This window comes from Capra hircus, chromosome 3 (genome assembly GCF_001704415.2).
Source record: "Capra hircus breed San Clemente chromosome 3, ASM170441v1, whole genome shotgun sequence".
NCBI lineage: Eukaryota > Metazoa > Chordata > Mammalia > Artiodactyla > Bovidae > Capra > Capra hircus.
Window position 1 is genome coordinate 119,760,747 of NC_030810.1, and position 23,092 is coordinate 119,783,838.

The 23,092-nt window shown below is 44.3% G+C and overlaps 1 protein-coding gene and 1 non-coding gene across 4 annotated transcripts; one reads left to right on the forward strand and one right to left on the reverse strand.

Annotated features, from left to right (window-relative positions):
- SFT2D2 (SFT2 domain containing 2) lies at nt 689-21,824 on the forward strand. Of its 3 annotated transcripts, none has more exons than XM_018046467.1 (8): nt 689-834; nt 6,808-6,894; nt 7,145-7,230; nt 9,925-10,011; nt 12,247-12,282; nt 12,370-12,428; nt 14,330-14,359; nt 16,167-21,824. In XM_018046467.1, the coding sequence occupies exons 1-6, from the start codon at nt 772-774 to the stop codon at nt 12,422-12,424; spliced, it is 414 nt and encodes a 137-aa protein (XP_017901956.1). In that variant the 5' UTR covers nt 689-771; the 3' UTR covers nt 12,425-12,428; nt 14,330-14,359; nt 16,167-21,824. The 3 variants fall into 3 exon arrangements, with proteins under 3 accessions (XP_017901956.1, XP_017901955.1, XP_005677130.2); XM_005677073.3 differs by having other exon boundaries at nt 705-834; nt 9,925-10,006; XM_018046466.1 differs by lacking the exon at nt 12,247-12,282 and having other exon boundaries at nt 690-834; nt 9,925-10,006.
- Nucleotides 11,991-12,062, reverse strand: TRNAW-CCA. The gene has a single exon. It is a non-coding gene; the product is annotated as a tRNA-Trp (tRNA).

Below are 23,092 nucleotides of genomic sequence, written 5' to 3' on the forward strand. Positions count from 1 at the left end.
CCTTTGTTGGCAAAGTAATGTCTCTGCTTTTGAATATGCTATCTAGGTTGGTCATAACTTTCTTTCCAAGGAGTAAGCGTCTTTTAATTTCATGGCTGCAGTCACCATCTAATATAGAGTGCACTCCCTCAAGCAAGTTCTACTTTTTTCTGCCAAAAGCAGTCTCCTGGATGCACTTCCAGTTGGAATTACAGTAGTGTTTTTGTTAACTTTTCCATAAAGCTTATTAAATTTACTCCAGTTGGCCTCAAGTGATTTTTAAACGTTTGTTTACACTGTAACTAGGACAAGAATGCAGATTCCTCACAGCATTTGTTTAAAAGTTTGCACCCACACCAGAGGGAGTGTGGGACACAGGAAGATGGGTTCCAGGCGTCAGTCTTGTTTCTGCAGTGCCTTTCATGTGCTAGGGACTCCGCGTTTGTCAACTGAACCTATGGAGGGCCCCCGGAACGGAGGGCTGCCTCTTGGAGTGTGTAATGCAGCGCTGGACGCAGAACCGCAACTTCTCCTAGCTCGGCAGAGCTTAAATCCAGCTCTTCCTGCCCACCTCTCCTTCCCTGATAAAAATCAGCCGGAGAAAGAGGGCGGGGCATAGGCGGGCTGTGGGCGGTGGCCTCGCTGGGCGCATGCGTGGGCCGGAGCCAGGTGGGCAGGTACCTGGGCGGGGCGCGCTGTGGTTGGCGGCGGCAGGGGCGGCACCCGGAAGAACCTGAGACTTAGGCAGCGCAACAGGCGTCTGGAGGGGCAGCCGGGTGGACCCGTCTCGCCATGGACAAGCTGAAGAAGGTGCTGAGCGGCCAGGACACTGAGGATCGGGGCGGCCTGTCCGAGGTGAGTGCATCTTGGCGCCCCACCCTCCTGGTAGCACTCTCCTCTGCCCCGCGGCTGCTGCGCCCCTGCAGCGGTGGAAGTTCCGTCGGGGGCCTCGGAGAGCACCAAGCCCGCCCCCCAGCTCCGCCGGCTCTTCTTGCTGGCTGGCGAGAAAAGCATGCTGGACTTCTAGGGTTTCTTGGAAGGCAACTCTGGCTCTGCCCTTTTCTCCTCCCCCGCAGGCTCAAGACCTTCGCGTTCCCTTCACTTCCCACCCCAAGTGCCAGGGCCCAGGCACTCTGCATAGGGCAGTTGGCACTTGTTTACTTTTTTGTCCTTCACCCTTTCAACCTTCCGCAAGCCCTCCCCCGACAGAAGGAGGGCCACGCTGGAGCAAAGCTTAGAAACATCTGCGAAAGGAAGGGTGGCCGTCGGCGGCCCCGTTCCTGCTGGCCAGGGAAGAGACTTTAGCGCCGAACTAGGCAGAGGCCTCTGAGAACCTGGCGGAGGGAGTCCTTGTATAGATTGCCTGGGCTAGGCCGTGGTGAGGGTCCCTGCTGGATGCCCACTGCGCGACGGGGCTTGTGGCCGCGCCCTGGTGCCCTCGGCTGCGTTATTGCTCGGTTTAAGTTGTGGGGTGTGACATGCCCACCCGACGTTTGTGTACACGGTTGCTTGTAAATTGTCTCCAGGAAACCCGTGAATTCCTGAAGCTTTGGGACCACATCTTGTTTCTCTGCTTGCACGTAGACGTCTTAGACTTCATAGACGCCCAAAGCCTCTTGAGGCCGCCCGCTTGTATGTTTAGTTTGTTAGAAAGGTTTGGTCGAGCTGAAACGTGGGCAGTATCACCCGCCATGTTCTAGAGCTACACAGTATGTTTGTTGCCTATTTCTAATGCTTTGAGTTTTTATTATTTTTTTTCCCTTTGTAGATGACAAAATAACATTTCTCTTTATTCTTTTTTGTTTTCCATGGGCCTTGGTTTCCTCATTTGTAAAAAGAAGTACCTAAGGTTTTCCTCTGATTTTCATCAGTGTCTTTAGTTGTTATCTCAGCATGCTGCTTTCACTTGGTTTTGCAGTTGCTGATTGTATGTTGAGTGACCCTGATACCTCCACCCCTCCTTGAAATCTCAGAACCCTGAAATTTGCTGTCTGAATCTTCACCTTGAAGAAGTAACACTATAGATGTTGAGTGTTATAGGAATTGGGGTTTAAGATTTTTTGGACAGTTCAAAGCTGTCTCTGGCTTCTTTTAAATCTATTGCCTTTATTAATTGGTCAGGGCTCAGAAGTAATTTCGTTAGCTCCTGTTCTTGATTTCTGTCTTCTAAAATGAACCCTTACACCCAACCTCAGACTAGGCCTAAGAAAATTTAGATGGTTGACAGTCATGCTTATCTTAAGTTTTATGCTGCACAGACTGTCAATAAGGTTTTAAAGCAGCTGGAGTTCAAGAGGGAGATGTTTTCTTTTCCTGAGAATTCTTGGGGGGAGAGTGGGAATTATGAAGTTATTTTGATTTAGAAAACCATCATGAAGCGGTAGACAGACCTTCAAGAGTGAATGATGGTAGTATAGATTGAAAATATAAATGCTGAGTTTGTTTTTACCTAAAATAGTGAACGCCTATGTTGGATACTATGAAGGGCTTTAAAGAGTTGTAAGCTCAGGCATGTAAAGTCTGTTTTAGGAAGATGAGGTGCTTCTCTCTTGTTCGGAAACACTGCTGTCAGTTTCCTCTCTGTTGAATGTGAGATTTCTTATTACGTGCATCACTGTGTGGCACTTCCTGAGTCCCAAAGAGTCCCGACTCCCAGGAAGCATTTTGCATCTAGCTGAATCACTCTCAGGGTTGTTTTTGGCTTAGTTTTTACTTATTAGGTCCAGACCACCTTGAAAATGTTGGTCCTGACTTGTCTCACATTTCCTATGCTTTTAAGGCTTGAAGATGCTGGTGAAATTTCTGTGTTTGTGTGTGTGTGTGTGTGTGTTTGTGTGTGTGTGTGAAGTTAGACTCGTGACCTTAAAGTCTCTTTCAGTTCAGTTCAGTCACTCGGTCGTGTCCGACTCTTTGCAACCCCATGAATCGCAGCACGCCAGGCCTCCCTGTCCATCACCAACTCACGGAGTCTACCCAAACGCATGGCCATCGAGTCAGTGATGCCATCCAGCCATCTCATCCTCTGTTGTCCCCTTCTCCTCCTGCCCCCAATCCCTCCCAGCATCAGAGTCTTTTCCAATGAGTCAGCTCTTTGCATCAGGTGGCCAAAGTATTGGAGTTTCAGTTTCAGCATCAGTCCTTCCAATGAACACCCAGGACTGATCTCCTTTAGAATGGACTGGTTGGATCTCCTTGCAGTCCAAGGGACTCTCAAGAGTCTTCTCCAACACCACAGTTCAGAAGCACCAGTTCTTCGGCACTCAGCTTTCTTTATAGTCCAGCTCTACCATCCATACAAGACTACTGGAAACACCATAGCCTTGACTAGATGGACCTTTTTTGGCAAAGTAATGTCTCTGCTTTTGAATATGCTATCTAGTTTGGTCATAACTTTCTTTCCAAGGAGTAAGCGTCTTTTAATTTCATGGCTGCAGTCACCATCTGCAGTGATTTTGGAGCCCAGAATAATAAAGTCAGCCACTGTGTCCACTGTCTCCCCATCTATTTCCCATGAAGTGATGGGACCAGATGCCATGATCTTCGTTTTTTGAATGTTGAGCTTTAAGCCAACTTTTTCACTCTCCTCTTTCACTTTCATCAAGAGGCTCTTCATTTCTTCACTTTCTGCCATAAGGGTGATGTCATCTATGTATCTGAGGTTATTGATATTTCTCCCGGCAATCTTGATTCCAGCTTGTGCTTCCTCTAGCCCAGCATTTCTCATGATGTACTCTGCATATAAGTTAAATAAGCAGGGTGACAATATAAAGCCTTGACGTACTCCTTTTCCTATTTGGAACTACTCTGTTGTTCAATGTCCAGTTCTAACTGTTGCTTCCTGACCTGCATACAGGTTTCTCAAGAGTTTACATTCAATCATAAAAGCTGTGAGATGTCACCAGAGATGAGTGCTTTAAAAAAATGTCATATTTTTAGTGCAAACAATAGAAGTATGATTAGTTCTGTTTCTCCTACGCATGAAACTGCAGAATTAAAAACCTTGCCTGGTAATGTCTGGTCACAGATGGCTTCTTGATGAGTTTTCTAACTGATAACCTGGTCTTCATAAATCCAACTTCACCCTTTATTTTCTGTGGGCTTTCTGAAAATAGAGGTTTTGTGTTTTCTTTACAGGATTGTAGGGACAAGGAAGGTCTGAATGGCACCTGGTTTGAAAGCACAGGAATGAAGCAGTGTTCCTTTCTCACTTTCTTCTGGTTACCAATCCTGTTTTCCTGAATGATTCTCAGTTTTTCTTATTTTGGCAAGAGCTCCTCTTGTCTCCACATCCTAGAGTCAAAGGGACCTTTGTGCTTCTGACCTACGTCAGAAGCCTGGGAGCTGTTGGCCTACAGCTTCTATCCAGGTGCTATTCCAACTACTCTAATTTCCAAAAAGTGCACTAGCAGTTTCTAGAAACCGTGAATTGAGGGAGTTATTTTGTATCCACACGGTTGATCTTCACAAACTGACAAAAAGAAGTGTTTCATTTTCGCTGGGTCTAGTTGGAAGTGGAGCAACAGCAACAGCTTCCTCTGGCCTGTGACCAAGCATGGGTGTGAAAGAACTTGTCATTACATGGATGAAAAATTATGGCCCTCTCCCCTGTTTTGGCAAATAGGGTGACGTTCGGATGGTAGTCAGCTTGAGAGACGTGTAGAACAAACGTATTGCTTTCCTTTCCGAAGGCAGAAACCAGAACTACTTCCTATAACAAATGATTTTAATTTTTACAAGAGCTGGCATCTCATCATCCTTTTGAGACTATTTTGTACTTAAAATGCCAAGGCCATATTAGATTGATATTTTGTGGCTTATCTTCTTTAAAAAACAGATGACTCTTAAAATGTCTCTGTAGATGCCAAGCAATCCTGTCCAGTCTCGCTGCTGCTGCTGCTAAGTCGCTTCAGTCGTGTCCGACTCTGTGTGACCCCAGAGACAGCAGCCCCCCAGGCTCCCCCATCCCTGGGATTCTCCAGGCAAGAACACTGGCATGGGTTGCCATTTCCTTCAATGCATGAAAGTGAAAAGTGAAAGTGAAGTCGCTCAGTCGTGTCCGACTCTTTGTGGCCCCGTGGACTGCAGCCCACCAGGTGCCTCCACCCATGGGATTTTCCAGGCAAGGGTTCTGGAGCGGGGTGCCATCGCCTTCTCCTCCAATCTCGCTACCACACTTTTTTTTTTCTCTCATGTAGCTCTGTTCCTTTTTCCACCTTGACAAGCACCTTTGTTGGTGCTTGCATGAGTAGCAAGAGTGGTAGCTTTTGATTTTTTCCCTCTGTCCTGGTAGGAGGTTGACAAAGGGTCTAACCCGATTTTCTGGGATGCCAGTAAAGCCTGGTAACAGACCATCACAAGGCTCATTTCGGGGGAGGGTGTGGAATCAGGTGGCTCCGCTGTCAGCTCTGGACTCCCTGCTCCCCTTGCATGTCACCATCTCTGATGGTGCCATTTGTACATTCTGTGGCCATGTGTGTCTGCAGGTGCTCTTTATGTGTTTGTATACACGCGTGTGTGTGTGTGAGGGGTTTTCAGTGTCATGAGCCCACTTTCAATATGTGTGAATAGATGGGACAGGAGAGCCTCTTTTGATAAGCTGCCCTAAATAACTTTTCTTGTGAGTGGAGAGGAAGCTGTGCTGTAGCAAAGCTAGCCATGCCTGGTGGAGCCTCTGGTCCTGTTCTTCTGGCTTCTGGTTTGACAGGAAGTTTGGAGACAGGGTTGAGAACAGGCTCCTAAGCTGGGAGCAGTCAAGGCGGTGCCCATCTAGTGACTTTCGCAGCCTCTACCACACTACCTTCTTCCATTAGCTGAGGGGATGTGGAGTCTGTAAGCTCTTACCACATGGCCTGCTGGAGACTGTGCTGTCCACTTGAGGTGAGGCCTGAGTGAATGAATATATGTGGGGCCTGGCTGCCCTGCCTCAGCTGGGCTGGAGGAAAGGCCTTTGGTCTCCCTGGCAGCTATCTGTGCAGCTTGGAACAGCTGTGGCCAGTGCATGAGGTGAACAGGCCTCATGTCTCTGGTGCAGACGCCTGACTGTCATCTTTGACATGGGGGAAAATAGCCTCAAGAGCTACTCATAGGCTCCCTTGTTTTAGCAGAGTTTTTCTGTAAATCTTGGCCCCTTCTGAACTTTGCTGTTGGGAAGGATCAATCATGGTGGCAGAGAGGGATGAGTAAGACAGTCATTAATTAACTAGGATCCGTCTCACATGAGGGTGGCTTGGCTGATGCCAGCACCTTGAAGAACAGTTTCTACTAAGAGTGAATAGACTTGGATAAGAATCCTGATTAGGATGAGAGTCAGACTCCTCCTGGGTCCTGGAAGGGCCAGCAAAAGCAGGGAGTGGCAAAACTTGACTGGTTGAATTAGGAGATGGTGCCCCATGGACCCCGCTGCCTGAGTGCCCCCCCCGTCTCTTCCCCTTTTCTGGGCCTCTGCAGGCAGAGCTCATGCCTTTCCGGGTGTCCTCATCTTGCTTGGGCTGCCGTAAGGGCTCAGGCTACTCTAGGATCTTCTGCAGCCTTGCCTTTCTGTTTGTGAAGGGCATTGTGCTTAAGGCAGAGAGTTTTCACCTCTGCAGATATTCAGCCAGAAGTTGGTAGCCTCTAATTAGCTACAGGAGACGAGTTTCATGGGATGGATAAGGAGCTGGATTCAGTGACTCATGAGGGCTGTTGTAGACATAACCAATTAGGAGTCCGTGTTCCTGCCTTCCTCAGTACAAAGTGTAAATTTAATTATGTGTATCCTTTGTTTTGGTGATTAACTATGCATACACATGTATGTAATTAGTTTTTTTAATTTTTTTTAAACTATTTTAGGTTGTTGAGGCAACTTCATTAAGCTCGGGCACCAGAATAAAAGGCTTCATTGCCTGTTTTGCTGTAGGAATTCTCTGCTCACTTCTGGTAAGACCTCTCTCCCCTCCTCCAGTCTTTCCCCCTGCCTTTCTTCTCTCCTCTTTCTACTTTCATCAACCTCCTTTTCTCTTTTGTTTTTCACTGAAATGCATGGATAAGAGGAGGGGGAGGTAGGTAACAGAGGTGGAGAGGGAGCTGAGGGGTGCGGGGAGGGAACAGGTTCCTCTGTGAACTCCTGGTTCTGTGGCTGTGGAGAAGGGGTTCCTCCTGTGCAAATGCTCTGTGCCTTGTCTTACAGGGAACTCTCTTGCTCTGGGTGCCCAGGAAGGGACTATATCTCTTCGCAGTGTTTTATACCTTTGGTAACATCGCATCTCTTGGGAGGTAACAGTTTTGTTTTTTTTTAAAATCTAACCTTAGCCAATTATTAGATGGGGAAATGGATGTCGATTGTGTTTAGAGGGAGGTGAAGGAGGATGCTTCAGTAATTATAAGGATTTGGAGAGTAACGAAGTTGTTAAAACACATCACTTTTATATCCTACCACTTCTATAGATACACACGTGTATTTTGAACTTCAGCATGTATTTACATCTTAGTTCATCTTTGAAGTACCCCAGGGAGGAGGCAAGAACCAGTTGTAAAAATTGCCACTGTAATTTTACATGGCGCGGAGCAGTTGAATGACTTCTTCGAGATTTACAACTCCACCGTCTCCAACACCACCTTCTCCGTCTTGCTCTAGTCTTACTGCTCTGCCCCTCGCTGAGTGATTTACGTGCTCCCACCTTGTGCTGGGCTCAGAGGATTCACAGACAAACAGGGTTTGGATCCTCACTGGTTGGCCAGGCAGACAGACGTACAGGATATGGAGAGAGTGATGCCTGGGAGAGGGGCAGGCGGGCTGAGCTGATCTGACTCGATTTTGGGAGCCAAGAGGACTTTCTGTGGAGAAGGTGCTCTTTGAGCTGCTCGGAGCGCTGGCATCTATCACTGCTCCTCTGAAGACTGTGTGAGTTTCCTGTTGGGCTTCCCTGCCTCTTTCCTGGACCCCTCGCCAGGCCATTTCCCTCAGAACTGTGGAGTCACTCATTTTGTAGCCCAACTTACCCCCTTAGTGGGCCCCCATTCCCTTTCAACAGGTGAAGTCCAAACCCCTCAGCATGCATGTGGGACAGAGCCAGCCCTCCTCCTCAACCAGGCTCAACTTGCATTTCCCCCAAATGTTTTTGTTCTTTGCTGGAACTGTTTCTCTGCCTGGGGTCCTGGCCCATGTGCACCCCCTATTTGATGGGTACATGCTTATTTGTCAGTACCCGACTCAAAAGTCACCTCTTCTATGAAACTTCTCTTAATTCCATTTTCCCCTTCAGAATCACTGACCTCCTCCTTTAAAATGGGCTTTGTCTATCCCATATATATTTATGTGACAACACAGATAGCATTTTATTACACTGACTTGTTGCAGGTGTGTAAACCACTTGACAAGGGCTGCACTTCTGTCTTATTTGTCTCTACATGTCCCCCAATTTAGGTCTTTTTCTGGCTGGAAATGTTAGCCAAATGATTAAGTATAATGCACTGGACACCTTCGTGAAGCTTCATTTATTAATTCTTATGAAAGTATAATGCTGGACCTTGGAGATGTCTAATCTTGCTCTAAAGCTCTCTCAAAGACTAACTTTCGGGGAGTTTTGCTTTGGGTAGGCACTGTAGGTTATAATGTAGAGTCTAGATTGAACAGATGTGTGAGTCCAAAAGAACTGTTTAATAGATCCTAATGGAACTGACCCTTCATGGCATTGCTTGGGGAGATAATAAAGGGAGTGAATTATTTCAGCATGTGTCTAGGAGTTTGTAACTTTACCTGTAATCTTTTATATTTTTGTATATGTACTGCATTTAATTTTGAAAGCTACCTTTGGCTCTTGCTTCTTGTTCAGTGTAGGCTTAAGAGTGCACTCAGCTCAAGCACTCAATCTGGCAGCCTTGAATTCAAGTGGAAACTTAATGGCACTTCAAAGAGAAGTAGATTTATTTAGCTTTTTTTTTTTTTTTTTTTTATAGAACACTTAGTAGCTCATGTTATCTGCCGGTTGGCTTGTGTTAAACACTGACTATAACCAGCTACTCCTAGAGCGATGCTTCTTGTGGCATTTCTGTCAGAGGAGTCGGGAAGCATGACTTACAGCTGGCCCTGGCTCTTGCTTTGTTAGGCATGTCTGATTCATTTGTGTTTACTCTTTCTTATTAGCCACCTCTCAAATTTCATCCCTGCAGAAGACATGCTGAACCTATCCTTTGGAGCTTGGTAATCCAATAGATCGGAGAAGGCCATGGCACCCCACTCCATGTGGGCTGGGATGCCGCTTGTTTAAGTGCCTAGCTGTGTGATCTTAGATAAGTAAATTAACCTTTCTGAACTTGATTTTCTCAACTCCAAAATAAGTGTAATAATACCTAACTGCCAGAGTAGTTGAGAGGATGGAATGGAATCATGTATGTGATATCTAGCATTTAGCAAATAGTCCACACATCATGGATGCTACTACTATCATCATTAGAATTACTCTCTGGAGATTATGAAAGAAAATGGAATTCTCTACTTATAAACTACCTAAGGCTGTAAGATATGTTTTTTCTTTTTTCAATTACCTGAGTCTTTTTGGGTAGGTTGGTAAGCAGGCCAAGGCAGCACCTGTAAGAGAGGGGTCCTCTAGCCTAGTGGTTTTGGGGGTAGTTCTGGAGTCAGGCCTACATGCATCTGCAGCCTCCCTCTACCATTTTCCAGTTGGATGGCCTTGGATAAGTAACAGGTACTTCTGGATTTAAGTTTCTTCATCTGCAAAATAAGTATGGTAACTGTTCTGTGATCACTTCATAAATTGTTAATGGACTGAGTAAGAATAAGGCACAAAGGCCCTGAGCACAGTGCCTGGCACAGAGCTTTCCAAGTGTTGGTCACTGTTCCTGCTCGCATTGCCACAGGTGAGCTGGAGCAGGCGATGAGGAGGCACCTTGGTGTTCCCAGTGTGGTTTTGTTCTGGTCTGAATGGCTTGTCTGTGTTTGCTTCTTAGCACTGTCTTCCTCATGGGACCAATGACACAGCTGAAGCGAATGTTTGAGCCTACGCGTTTGATTGCAACTATCATGGTGCTGGTAAGGTCTGCCTGTCAGGTAACGGAAGTTACCTGTTTAAAATAGGAGTTTTTGTTTCTGCTGTTTGGAGGTTTTTTCCTCTTAAATCTATAGACTTCTACCCTTTTCTCTTTCATCTTCACTTACAACTCACTGTCTGCACCCACTGTGGCAGAAGAGGGGATCCCTTTTTTAAAATTTATTTTTATTTATTTATTTGGCTGTGCTGGGTCTTAGTTGTGGCATGCAGGATCTAGTTCCCCCATCAGGGATTGAACCTGGGCCCCTTGCAATGAGGGTGAGGAGTCTTAACCACAGGACTACCAGGGAAGTCCCAGGAGCATTCTTTATCTAATATTTTTCTCTTCCCTCTGACTTGTGTTTTAGTTGGTATTAAGATATTGCCAACTGGAGCATTCTTAATCTAATAATTTTTCTCTTCCCTCTGACTTGTGTTTTAGTTGGTGTTAAGGTATTGCCAGTTCTATAAAGACCTCCCAGAAGGTGTTGCTTGTCAGTTTAGCAAAACTCATGTGGTAATGGGCTTCCCAGGCAGCGCTTGGAGTAAAGAACCTGCCTGCCAATGCAGGAGACGTGAGATGTGAGTTTGATCCCTGGGTTGGGAAGATCCCCTGGAGTAGGGCATGGCAACCCACTCCAGTATTCTTACCTGGAGAATCCCATGGACAGAGGAGCCTGGTGGGCAACAGCCCATAGAGTCACAAAGAGCTGGACGTGACTGAAGCGACATAGCATGCGTGCAGGCATGTGGTAATGAGAGCTGTGGCATCCTTCTGGTAACAGGTGATGCCACATGCAAGCAGAGCTTGGAGGGCATTCTTCAGGCACACAGGGTTCATTCTCTAGAGTGGGTATCCAGTTTAACATGGTCTCTTTTTCTCCTCGTCATTATCTGACTTTGGAATCCTGTTTGTTTTTATCAGTTTTCCTGCGGTGGGTCTGGTCTCCCTCTGGCTCAGCACCCCTGTTCCTACTGGTCACCACAGTGCCTTAAGTCTTGTCCTGTCTTTCTGTCCCTAATGGGGAATGCCTCTCTCTTCCTTGGCCATTTCGTTCCCTTGGGCCATCCCATCATTCCAGACCATATTCTCTGGACTTCTGTTATAATTATCATATTACAGTATTGTAACTTGATACATATACTTCTGTTTTTAGTTTTGTGTACATCTCATTTGTTCAGATAGGTAAAAGTCCATTGCAACTATCTTGTGTTCTTTCAGAGCATCGGGTACAATGCTGGACACCAGTTTATTTCCATCATATTTATTGAGCAATTACTGATATAGCAGGATAGAGAGGACAAGTGTGACTGACAGCTGGATGAATTGTTCTTGGCCAGCCCTGGAAGTAGATGAGCTGAAGAAGTCTCTTGCAGAAAGAACTTTCTAAGAAAGGATGCAGGGGTGTCCAGGGGTTAAGGCTTTGTGCTTTCACTCTCGTGGCTTGAGTGCAGTCCCTGGTCAGGGAACTAAGATCCCACAAGCTGTGTGGCGCAGCCAGGAAAAAAGAATAGAAAGGACTCGGGGAAAGTGTTCGGTGTAAATAGGTACAAACAGATAACTGACTCATGGGCTCTGAGAGTGACATCTCATGTTAACCTTTGTCCTTGCATGCCCTTTCTACTCCAGAGACTATAAAGAAGTGTGCGTTAAACCTACTTTGGCACATTTGAATGGAAAGATGGATGGATGGGTAGACCAGAAATGTGCTTGTATTTGCTGGGCAGAGATTTTGAGAAAGTTTGAAAGTAGAAGAGGATCCTCCTTTTCTTTTTAATCTACATGAATCGTTATTGACAGTTTCATTTGAACTCTTCTGCCAAAACATGGGTTCTGAGGTAGCTTGAAGTGAAGTGAAGTGAAGTCGCTCAGTCGTGTCCAGCTCTTTGCGATCCCATGGACTGTAGCCTACCAGGCTTCTCCATCCATGGGATTCTCCAGGCAAGAATACTGGAGTGGGTTACCATTTCCTTCTCCAAGGGATCTTCCCAACCCAGGGATCGAACCTGGGTCTCCCGCGTTGGAGGCAGACGCTTTAACCTCTGAGCCACCAGGGAAGTCCTGTGAGGTAGCTTAGATGCTTTGAAATAGTGGATGCGTTTGGTTGCTGTGATAATCACAGAATCTGATTACTGCAGTTTGATGTGCTGTTGTAAGTTTGTCAAGAATGATGTCTTTCCAGCTCTTTCCCCGTTGCTGTCATTGTCACCATATTAATTAACGTTCCCATTCTCTCTTTAGTTATGTTTTGCACTTACCCTGTGCTCTGCCTTTTGGGTAAGTGTTGCTTTTAATTTCCCCTAACCTTTTTGGTGTGCGCCTCTTGTCATGTGCATTCTTGTAACCGTATCATGTTTCTTCTAGTGGCACAACAAAGGGCTTGCTCTCATCTTCTGCATTTTGCAGTCTCTGGCCCTGACGTGGTAAGTAACCTTTTCAGCCGTCCCCTCCCACATCAGTTTCTGACTAATGCAGCTGAAGGAGATAAAATCCCACATGATTTGGGTAGGAGGATTAGGAAAACAGAAGCTTTTCAATTTAAAAATCCTTAATGATGCAAGTCAAGTACACTGTAGAGCCAAAACCTGTCAACTCCGCCCACTGCCAATAGGTGGCACTAGTGGTTTTGAGCGGTCATGGGAGGCGATTTGCCCACTGCGGCATTTTTGCTGGGCTCAGGGTTGGTTTTGAGATGTTGCTAACATTATTCAACCATTCATGTCCAGTAAGGACAAGGACAATGAAGTATTGTAGGGGCTGGTCAAAAGAGGCTGTGAGTCAAATAGACATTAAAGAGAAGGGAAACTGGCAAAAAAAACCATGAGTGGTATATTTATGGTTGGATGAATCATTTAACAGAAGGACAGAAAGTGTCACTGTCCAGGAACAGTGACTGATGAAATGGAAAACCTTGTGGCTGTGGGCTGTAGCACGACCAGAGAATGGTGGCCCAGAGCCCAAGCATAGAGAAAGGACCATGGGAGACACTATCACTCAAAACCAAGGATGGTTCTGTAGGTTCATGGCCATTTCACACCTGCCCAGGGACGAATGGAGACAACAGCTCCTGAGATATTTCCGTAATATGTCCACAGTTTATCAAAGGATGATAGCGGCCAGGACAGTTTCATAAAAACATGACTAGATCTACTGTGGGAAAAAAATGTTGGCTCTAATGCAAAGAAAGGAGGACTGAAAGTTTTAAAACTTCCGGGGATCAAGTGTCATCTTATTTGGTAGAACTCAATCTTGAGACTGCATGCTTAACATCCATTCTTCCTTTTAGTAATTTGGACTTTTGAATAAATGTACTTTCAGAAGTCCCTTTGGAATTTATTCTGTTCCAAGTAGGTGAGCTTCTGTACATAGTGAGTGTCAGAATCAGAGAAGGATGGCCTGGTTTCAATAGGACACGCACAGTGTGTTATGTATTGAAAGGGCCTGGGATAATGGCTTATGTTTATATTTCGGTTTTCTTCTGGAGGCAGAAACCAGTCCTCACATGCACATGCCTTTCTTTACTTATCGACTGATTATGAAGCCAGTTTTGAAAAGTTTGGCATTCATATGGGCAGAAGCAAATGGCCCTGTTACAAGCTGATGTGTTCCAACTATATATGCCTTCTTAGGGCTGATTGACTTCCAGCCTGCCTGACACCCAGGCCTGGTCTTTTAGGGTGTGGCCAGCTTCTTCCCTGTGTGGTTCCCTCCTGAGGAAGGGGCTGAGTTAACTGAGACCACCAGGAAATCTGTGGGCTTGGGTTCTTAAAGAATCATAGTTAAAAAAAAAAAAAGAATCATAGCTTGCTTATACTTTCATCCATAGAGCAGTTGGTAGTGTGTTTCCCCACCTTTACCTAGTCTCTTTTCACTTCTTTTGCAATTAATAGGCACAGAACAGAAAATTTATCCCAGTTGGGTAGAAGGTACATTCTGTTGAGGATTTGTAAAATATTAGGGGACAGCTGATCTGGATCTTATTTAGTGTTCTTTAAGAATAGGGCTTCTAGGATATCTGGAATCTGTGTGTTGTAGGTGATGTTGCTGGCTCATTTGGTTAAAGATTAACCCTGTGAGGCTGAGGTGACAGTTATCACCACATGGGCCTTTTGCCCTCCAACTTTGATTACAGATGATACTTGCTTCCCTGTTATACACATGACACAGTGTGTGTGTGTGTGTGCTTGTGTGTGTGTATGTGTGTATATAGGGGTGTGTGTGTTCATGCACCCTTCACATAATGCAGATGCTCAGAAGCCCAGTTCACTGTGTAACCTTCCACTCACTTCATCTGACCAGATCTTTTGTTTGTTTTTCATTGTAGGTACAGTCTTTCCTACATACCATTTGCAAGGTAAGACTGACTCTCCTTAGGACTGTAACATCAATTATTTGGGGATGAGGATATGTTTGCGTAGGTCCTTTTAGTTTAGGGTGGTTTTATAGAGCTCATGCTATTATATGTTTACCAAAAATCCTTGAGGCAAATAGGCAGATGTTATACATCTGTTTTATGATTTTATACATTTGTAAGCTCATCCCCAGCCCCACCTATAATACAACTAGTGATGGTCATTGACCCAGGTCTACCAATTCCTGATGCTGGGAACATTCTGCTGAGATAGATAGATAGATAGATTCCTTATCACTTTTTTAACCTGTAGCTTTGTGGATATTTTCTTAAAGGTGATTATCACCTTAATGATCACTGAGCAAAGCATGGAAGGTTCATGCTTGTTTTCTTGCTCTATCCCACTGATGGAACATTTCAGAAAAGAATTCATAAAGGGAAGTAAGCAGGGCCAGAACCCTGGAGGACTGCAGTTTCCTAATTGGCAGTGTGACCTTGGGCAACTCACTTGACCCCACCTTGGCCTGAAAGGACTCATGATAAATAAGAATAGTTTCACCCCTTCTCACTCTGAGCTTCTGACCTCAAGACCTCCTTAAATTAGCACTGTCAGTGATCTCTATCTCTGACCCTGTTCTCATGTCACTCTTTAATGTCCATTCTTTTATAACCTGTTAACTAAAAAGGGGCTTTTCCTTAACTGTGTTATGAGATGAGAAGTGTGGGAGAGCTGGGAATGAGGAAGAACAGGCTGAAGTTTCATCGCCTTCCAAGCCTCTGTCTGACAGTGACCAGAAGATGCTGGGGAGTAACTGATTAGACAGGAAGGTAACCAGCTCACTGTGTTAAAGGCTGTGTGAACAGACTTTCCAGGGCCTTTAATATGTTGTGTATATTGTGAGCTGCCATGAGGGATCTTACTTGGTCATGAAACAGTTTTTTGTGGATCTGCTGGGACTTCAGTGTGAAGCATATCTTAAGAAATGCAGTCCTGGAATTATCTTGATAGTAAAGTACAGTGTCTGTTCATGTGAATGCGTTCTCTCATGCTCCCTCCTTCAGGTAACTCTAGCGTCCTTAGCACAAGTGCAGCTGAGGACCCAGAGAACAGAGCTTGGGTCGGAAGTCTTAGATGTGGAGGTGGGGTGGCCATGCCTGCTTGGAGATCATAGTGATTTGCTGAGCCCCCACTCTTTTCTGGCATGCTCTGCACTGAATTCCAAGGAGTCAGTGCCTGAGTTAGGGCTCATACAGCGGGGTCACAAGTGCTCAGTCCTCATGGAGAGCTCCATGTACTAGGGAACTGCATGCTGTCTCTTAACAAGTTTCTGCCATCTACTTAGAAGGAAGAAAGGCCCTAGTGCCTATTTCATTTAATGGTTTTAGTGCATTCTGTGCTTCTGGTTGATATTAAAGTACACAGTCCTGACTAATTTTTTGGTTTCAGTAAATTTCTGCTTTCTTGCTATTTTTTCCTCCGATTGTCAAGATAGCTATTGTTTATTAAATACCTCCTCTGTTCAGTGCATTAATCCCCAAACTGGTCAGTAGGATTGGTGGGAACATGCCCTTTTACAGATGAGGAATTTGAAATTCAAATAAGGCAAGTAACTTGCCCAGTAACTTTGCTAATAGACGTTGAAGCTGAAGTTGATGCCATGTAGGTCTGACCTGATAGTCTAGGTGCATCCTGCTCTCCAGCATGCTACTCTGAGTGCCCAGGAAATCTCAAGGAGGGCCTTTACCGTTTCCAGGAAGCTTTGAGGTGATGCTCTCCTGTTTTTCTTTGTGTTTTTTTTTTTTCTCCCAGGGACGCTGTAAAGAAGTGTTTTACTGTGTGTCTTGCATAACACACAGCCACGTTTGCAAAGCTCTGGAAAACACCGTGGATGGATATGGGTGGACCGTGTTGTAAATATCTTCTAAACCTCTATCTCACAGACATGTGCCTTTGATCTTGCAAGTAACACGTGGCTTGCATTTTGAACCTTTGAGGATTGCTTTTGGAGGCAACTTTGTGTTCCCAAACCCAAATGTCTGCCACATGATACAAGAAATGGGTTCTATATATGACAGAGTGGAATCTTCCTCATATACCTTTGGATGGTGTTCCACTAAGTTTTTATGGGTAAAAACCTTGTTAACAGCAGCAGATAAGCCTTGGGAGCCAGTGATTCCCAGTTGGTGACAGATGGCACTATTGGATACTCAGGTGCAACAGGAAGGGATAGAGTTTGGGAATCAACGGGGCTTTGTAGATTTGTCCCTCAGTGTGTCATGCCTGCCCCATACAACATGGATATACTTCTGCTCTGGTGTCCAGGAACAAGCTGCCATCCTGACATTTGAACATGAGCCTGTGAAGAACCTGGCTGTGGAATGAAGTAGAAAAGCACTTTCTGATGATGTGTGTTGTTTTTAAACCTGAACAGCTCTCTTCTGATTCCACACCTGACTATGGAATGTATTTTCTTTCCTTTTTTTTTTAAATTGGAGTATAGTTGCTTTACAGTGTTGGGTGGGAATGTATTTTCTAATGCTCATAACTCTTCTTGGGTTTTCATTTCTTTCTTTCTCCCACCCCAATGTATCTTTACTCTTGACCTCCTGGAACCAGATTGAAAGAGAACAAAGCTGCAGCAGTAAATACTAGTGTTTCCTTTTGGACAGGAGCCAGTAGGAGGTGGAAAACCATGCTGCTCTCTGCTGTGTTCTGCCCCCACCACCATTATTTGTAAATGTTTGCTTTTAAACCGATTTTATTTTCCATTCTGCCCTGGAATGGGGCCAGGGGAGAGTAGGTGGGAAGAAAAGCCCAACCATGGCGCCAGCAGAAAGTAGGCATGCCTACCCAGTGACCTTTAAACAGTCCCAGTGTTTTGCACTGGAGCCTGTGCTGGAAACAGTGGGAGAAGACACCGGGGGCTGCAAAATGGCCGCATCACAGCCTGAAGCCTGATCACAGACAGACTGCTTTCGTGTCCCTGATCTTGTCTAGTCCTGGTAAGAGCCTTGTGATGAAGCAGAGATTGTTAACCTACTTGGCAGTCTGAAAAAATCAAGGCTCAGAGAAGTTACTAGATCTACCCAAAATCAGAGTTGATGGCAGAACTGAGTCCTGAGCCTGGGTGCCCCCGCTTCAGTCCCCTTTGTAACCCGCATTTCTGGATGTGGCTCTGGTGATATCTCCTGTAACCGTTTTCCCCGTTTTCCTCAGCAAGCTTGTTCCTTTTCTGGCCCCAGTCCTCTACATCACTGTGTCTTCTCCTGCTTAGTCTCCCTGTGGGAAGCTTGCTCCTGGACCTGTGGCCTCCCCATCAGTTCTTTTGTGTCCGTTTGCCCCTCCTTGCTGCACGGCCATCAGAATGTCCTGTCTTGACCGTCGGAGCTCTTGGCGTTGCAGGGCCCCCAAAGTCTCCTTCAAAGCCAGTCTATTTGGGTTTGCCTTTCTTTTCCTCTTCCAGGTCTGGCCTGTCCACTCAGGCTCTTGCTCTGGGAGCCTCCAAACCAAACGCAGAGTTCCACCTTTTGTCTCCTTGCTTGCTAATTGCTGAATTCTTTTTTCTGAGGTAGCTGAGACCTCAGACTGGCAAGGCTTTTCTTCTGATCTGGGGAAGGTATGAACAGGCCTGATGGTGCCAGAGTGAGGAACCAATGTTACTGGGTCCTTTCTAGGCTGTTAAGGGCATCCTGTCTTTTGCTGAGATCCCTAATACACCTTCAGTTAGAAGTGGAAAGTATATACTACCATCTGGTTACCTTCACATGCCAGGTGCTTCCAGGAGACTGCTCAGGTCTCAGAAGGGCCCTGAATGGGGCCAGAAGGAAGTCAGGAGTCTTCATTGTTTCTTCTCTTTAAAGCTAGTGTGAAACTAACCTGCTCTCACTGTAAGCTTCAATTAGCCTGAGGGCCACAAACAGCCACAGGATCTCTGTGGCTGACCCCTCTGTACCTTTTTCGGAGGCTAAACTTGGACTTTGTGAGACATGAGGTTACGAGGTCACCTGGCCTGTATGATGTAGTGGTGGTTAATGTGGGCTATGAAGTTAAACAGGTCTGGGTGAGTTGTGGCTCAATCACATGCTAGTGTCAAGTTGAACAAGCTCCTTAACCTCTGGTCCTCATGTTGCTCATCTGTTTAAAAATAATGGGGATAATTGCTGCTGGATCATTGCAGGATGTCAATGAGAAATATGTCAAGTGCTTAGCAGGGGGCCCAGCATAGGTAAATATCTCAGTAAAAGGTGGGTATTATATTTAAGCCTGACAATAATGGATGACCATTGAAGGTGACAGGGTGAATGTCTCTGGTCATTAACTCATCTAAACAAATGTATTTTGTAGATTGTGTCTGGCACTATAGACATCACCGTGCAACATCTCACTGAATATTCACAATAACTTTGCTAGACTAGCAGTGTATGCTCGGCGCTGGGTTGTGTCTGGCTCTTTGCGACCCTACGTACTGTAGCTCACCAGGCCTCTCTGTCCACAGGATATTCCAGGCAAGGATACTAGAGTTACCATAGACTGGCAGTCTTGTCTCTATTATTAGACAAGAAACAGCCTCAGAAAGGGTAAAGGGTCTGTACCAGATCTCACCAGCAGAGGACGCCAGTTCTTAGCTACAAGCTCCTACTTTGTCTACTCTTGAGTCCTGTGGCCAGTTTGCTCAGACAGGTCCATTCCAACACCTTAGCAGCTCGTGGGTGATCTTGCCTTCCAGGATCTTCCCAGACTCCTACATTTTTCTTTCTGCTGCCTTACCTTTTGGTTGCTTCCCTACTTGTTTTTGTCTGCCAGATTGTAGGTGCCCAATTCAAATGTACTGAAATCTGTTACCAAGCCACAGTGCCGGTTAAAAGCAACCCATGGATGAGACAAGGAGTGGAGAGTTAGGGTTTTAGATCCTGTGGCTGTTAATGTTCTGTTTCCCTGCCCCTCTGCCTTCCACCTTACCTGTTCATTGCTGGGTTAGATCTTTGCATTTTGGAATGAAGGGAGCCATTGAGGTGGCTCTTTTGTAGACAAGAAATGTGTTTGTTCAAGGCGGTGCTTCCGGCAGCTGGGTGGGAGGCTGGCCTGAACCCTCTTCCTTGGCTATGTTGGCCTGTGACCCCTGTGCTGGGAGCAGCACTGCTCTCCAGTCCTGGAGGCCTGGCTTCTTAGGTGTCCCTGCCCCTTAGAAACTGCTTGTCTGATGCTGGGCTAGCTTGTTTACTAACTCATTGCCCCCCACCTCCTGTCTCAGAGTTCTTTACTTTTGCCTGATGTGTTCAGGGTGGCCTCTGGCTCTCCAGCCTCTCTGCGTGCCTGTGCCCATGGCTATGGGCTGCTGAGACCTGGCCTAAGGTTTCCTCTTTCCCTTTCACAGACTGTCTTGTCTCTGGGAAGGAGCAAAACACTCTATCTGGCTGAGCATTCTCATTGGCCTCATTATCAGTGCTTGGAGCTTCTGTGAATCACTCCTGTGTGGTGATTGTGGATTATCCACCTGAGTGCTACCCTAATCAGTATATGCTCAGAAGCAAGAAGTATAATCATGATGGATCTAAAATTATTTTTGGATACTTCCATTAGGAAAGATAATTAAGAAGAGGGTCATACCTTAAAAAAAAAATGGTGTGGGGGCACTGGTTTGGCTGCTTCTGCTTTTGGTATCTCCATGAGAGTGACATGTGTTACAACACACGTGATGAGACTTGGCGGAATGAATTAGAAAATGAAGCTGCAGCCCTGTGACTTCGGTATTCTTTTTGTATGGGGTTGCCTATACAAGGCTTGTTTTCTCATCTCTTTCCTCAGATAACTTCTGACTAGAGTCAGCTGCAGAATTACAGATACTTCAGAGTTCACAACCCATCCTTAAACTTCATTTTAAGCAAATAAAAACAACAAAATCAGTGTTTAAGGTTTATAAAGTCATTTTGCTAGATAGTAGGCATCATTCTTTTGATTTTAAAATCCAAGACTTAAGTTTTTAGATATGCAGTAGTTTCCTTGCAGTTAGCATTTTTAAAAAAGTGAATAGACTTTCACCTGATGTTAAATACAGATTTATATGTGTGTAGCTCTTGAAAAGATTAACAAAAGAATTTACATTTAAAAGTCTACATTTTTTTTTTAACCAATTTTTATTTAAGAAGTTGGAAAGTTAAATCATGTGACTTTAAAGTACCTTCTCTTTATAATTTTATGAAACTCTGAGATGTTGAGGGTTTTTGGTCAAGTGAAGAGTGCTATGCAGTGTAGTTGCCCAGTTTCCTTGGGGTATTTAGTCCCACTTTTCAGTTATCTAGTTCTACCCTAAATGCCTTGATAACACTCCTAAGGCCCTGGTACGCTTATGCTTTGAGGTTGATGGCTCAGATTTCTGCCCCTTGGCTTCACAAAGCACTTCACAAAGCAGAGATTTTGCTACAGAGCTTGGGAGCAGAGCCCAGGAACCATCAGTGCCTTTGTTGATGTAAACTGACTGAATAAAATTATGTTCTTTTTTAGCTGGAGCTGATAAACTGATGATGAGCCTGAAAATATACAAAGCATTTTCTATAGATGGAATGAACTGAAAGCAGGGAAGAATATGTTCACTAGGCAGGAGGAGCATGGCTATTTGAAGTGAAAGGTCAATCCATAGCATTAAACAACTACTACTGATGTGTATATTCAGAACAATGTCACTACATTTTTTTATTGGAGTATAATTGCTAGGGTGGTCATTACACTTAATAAATAGCACCAAAAAATAGACATAGCATAGGCAAAAATTCCCTGATATAAATGGCTGCCTGGATATAATATCATTGTGGATCCGTGGGAGCCATCCTTTGAGACCAAATGGAGACTCAAACTGGGTAGAATGTTGCTTTCTGCCTGTTGAACTTCCAAACTGTAAGAAGAGGTTAATGCACCTTAAGTACAGATGAACCTTATACTACTTTAGTGTCTTAAAGGAGAACCATAGTTTACATGCAATTTTGTGGTCTTAATGCTATGAAAAGTGCTTTCTTTGCCTTTTTCAATATGTTTGCTTGACTTAGCCACTTTGAACAAGGAAACACAATTGAAACCTCTGAACTATGATCTTTTGCTGCTTTGTACATTCTGATTGTGCAGTTGAGATGACAGATTTTTAAAAGCCTTTGGGGAATTTATATGCCTACAGAACATTGTGCCTGTTCTAATATGATAAGCTTTTAAGACACTTTGTTAAAAATTCAATTTTTATACTTGTATAAATACTCAGCTAATTTTGAATGCTGCTGATGGCATACCTAAATTTTTATATCAAAAATATATTGTGTGTTGTTTTTCCTACCTTGAGATCCTATTTCATACAATGAATATTGTTTTCTTTTTACTAACTCCTTTCAAAGAGAAAGAATTTTACTGTTAAGCAAGCTGTTTTCCCCCCAAATATCACAAAACTTTTTTTTCGCTAATAAATGAGAGCATTATGATCTTTAATAAATCTTGTGCTGTCTCTTATTCATGTTTGTTTTTCCAGGAGTCACTAAGCCAGATGAAGACTGCATGACTATGAGAAAAGACCATGTCTTTAAGATAACCTTTAATGGTAGCACATATCATAGGTACTTAAAGATGTGTTTTGAGATAAACTGATATGTTTATCCTTTTTTCAAATGACTTAGGATACATACAGATCTAAGGACAGTTTTAAAGGTTTTGAAATGTAAGAAATTTCAAGTGGTTATTCTGGATTAGTTGCTTTGTGTAAACCAGGTTGTCAAATTAATTACTGTAAGGTTTTTAATAATAATATTTCCTTTTTCTTTTAATGTCTGTAGCACTTGTAGTTATGTCAGTTCTTTCATTGCTGATACTGATTATTTGTGTCTATATTGATCAGTCTAGCTTGAAGTTTATCAATTGTATTGATTGTTTCGAAAGACAGCTCAGTTAAAAAGATTTGAACAGACATTTAACTTAAGAAAATATGTGACTAGCAAGCAAACACATCTAATAGTAATATATCATCATTATATGAAGTTAATAAAAACAGGTAAAAAATCCTAGATTTTGAAGATGTATTCTTAAGTGGTAAAATTATAATGAAAGCAAGGAAGTTATTTGCATAAAAGTTTGGATAGTGATTGCTTTGAGAAGGATGGAGAGGTTAATGCTTGAGAAGAAACAGAATGTGTAGGGAGACCCTGGGTGCTGATTGTATTCTATTTCTTGACCAAGTGGTCCTTACAGGGTGTTCATGAGTAATCATTGCACTTTGTATTTTTTGTGTATGTGCTCTTTTAGAAGAATATTCATATTTTTCGGCCTCACTGGGTCTTAGTTGCGGCACACAGGTTCATCGTTGCAGCATGTGGGTGCGATCTTCCATGGGAGTGCACAGGCTTCTCTCTAGGCGCACTGTGCTGGCTTAGTAGTTGAGGCACATGGGCTTCGTGGAATGTGGGATCTTAGTTTCCCAGGCAGGGACTGAACCTGTGTCCCCTGCATTGGAAAGTGGATTCTTAACCACTGGACCACCAGGGAAGTCCCTGCATGTGTACTTTTGTGATGTGTTGTATTTTATAATAAAAGAACCAGCTTCAGTTTCATTGGTTGTCTGTTTTCTGTTTAATTGATTTCTTACATTTCTTCTTTCCTTTCTTATACTTACTTTGGATTTATATTACTTTTCTAGCTTTTTAAAAGTTAGACATTTAAATAGTTGACTTTAGATCTTTCTTTTGTAATATAATTTAATACTGTAA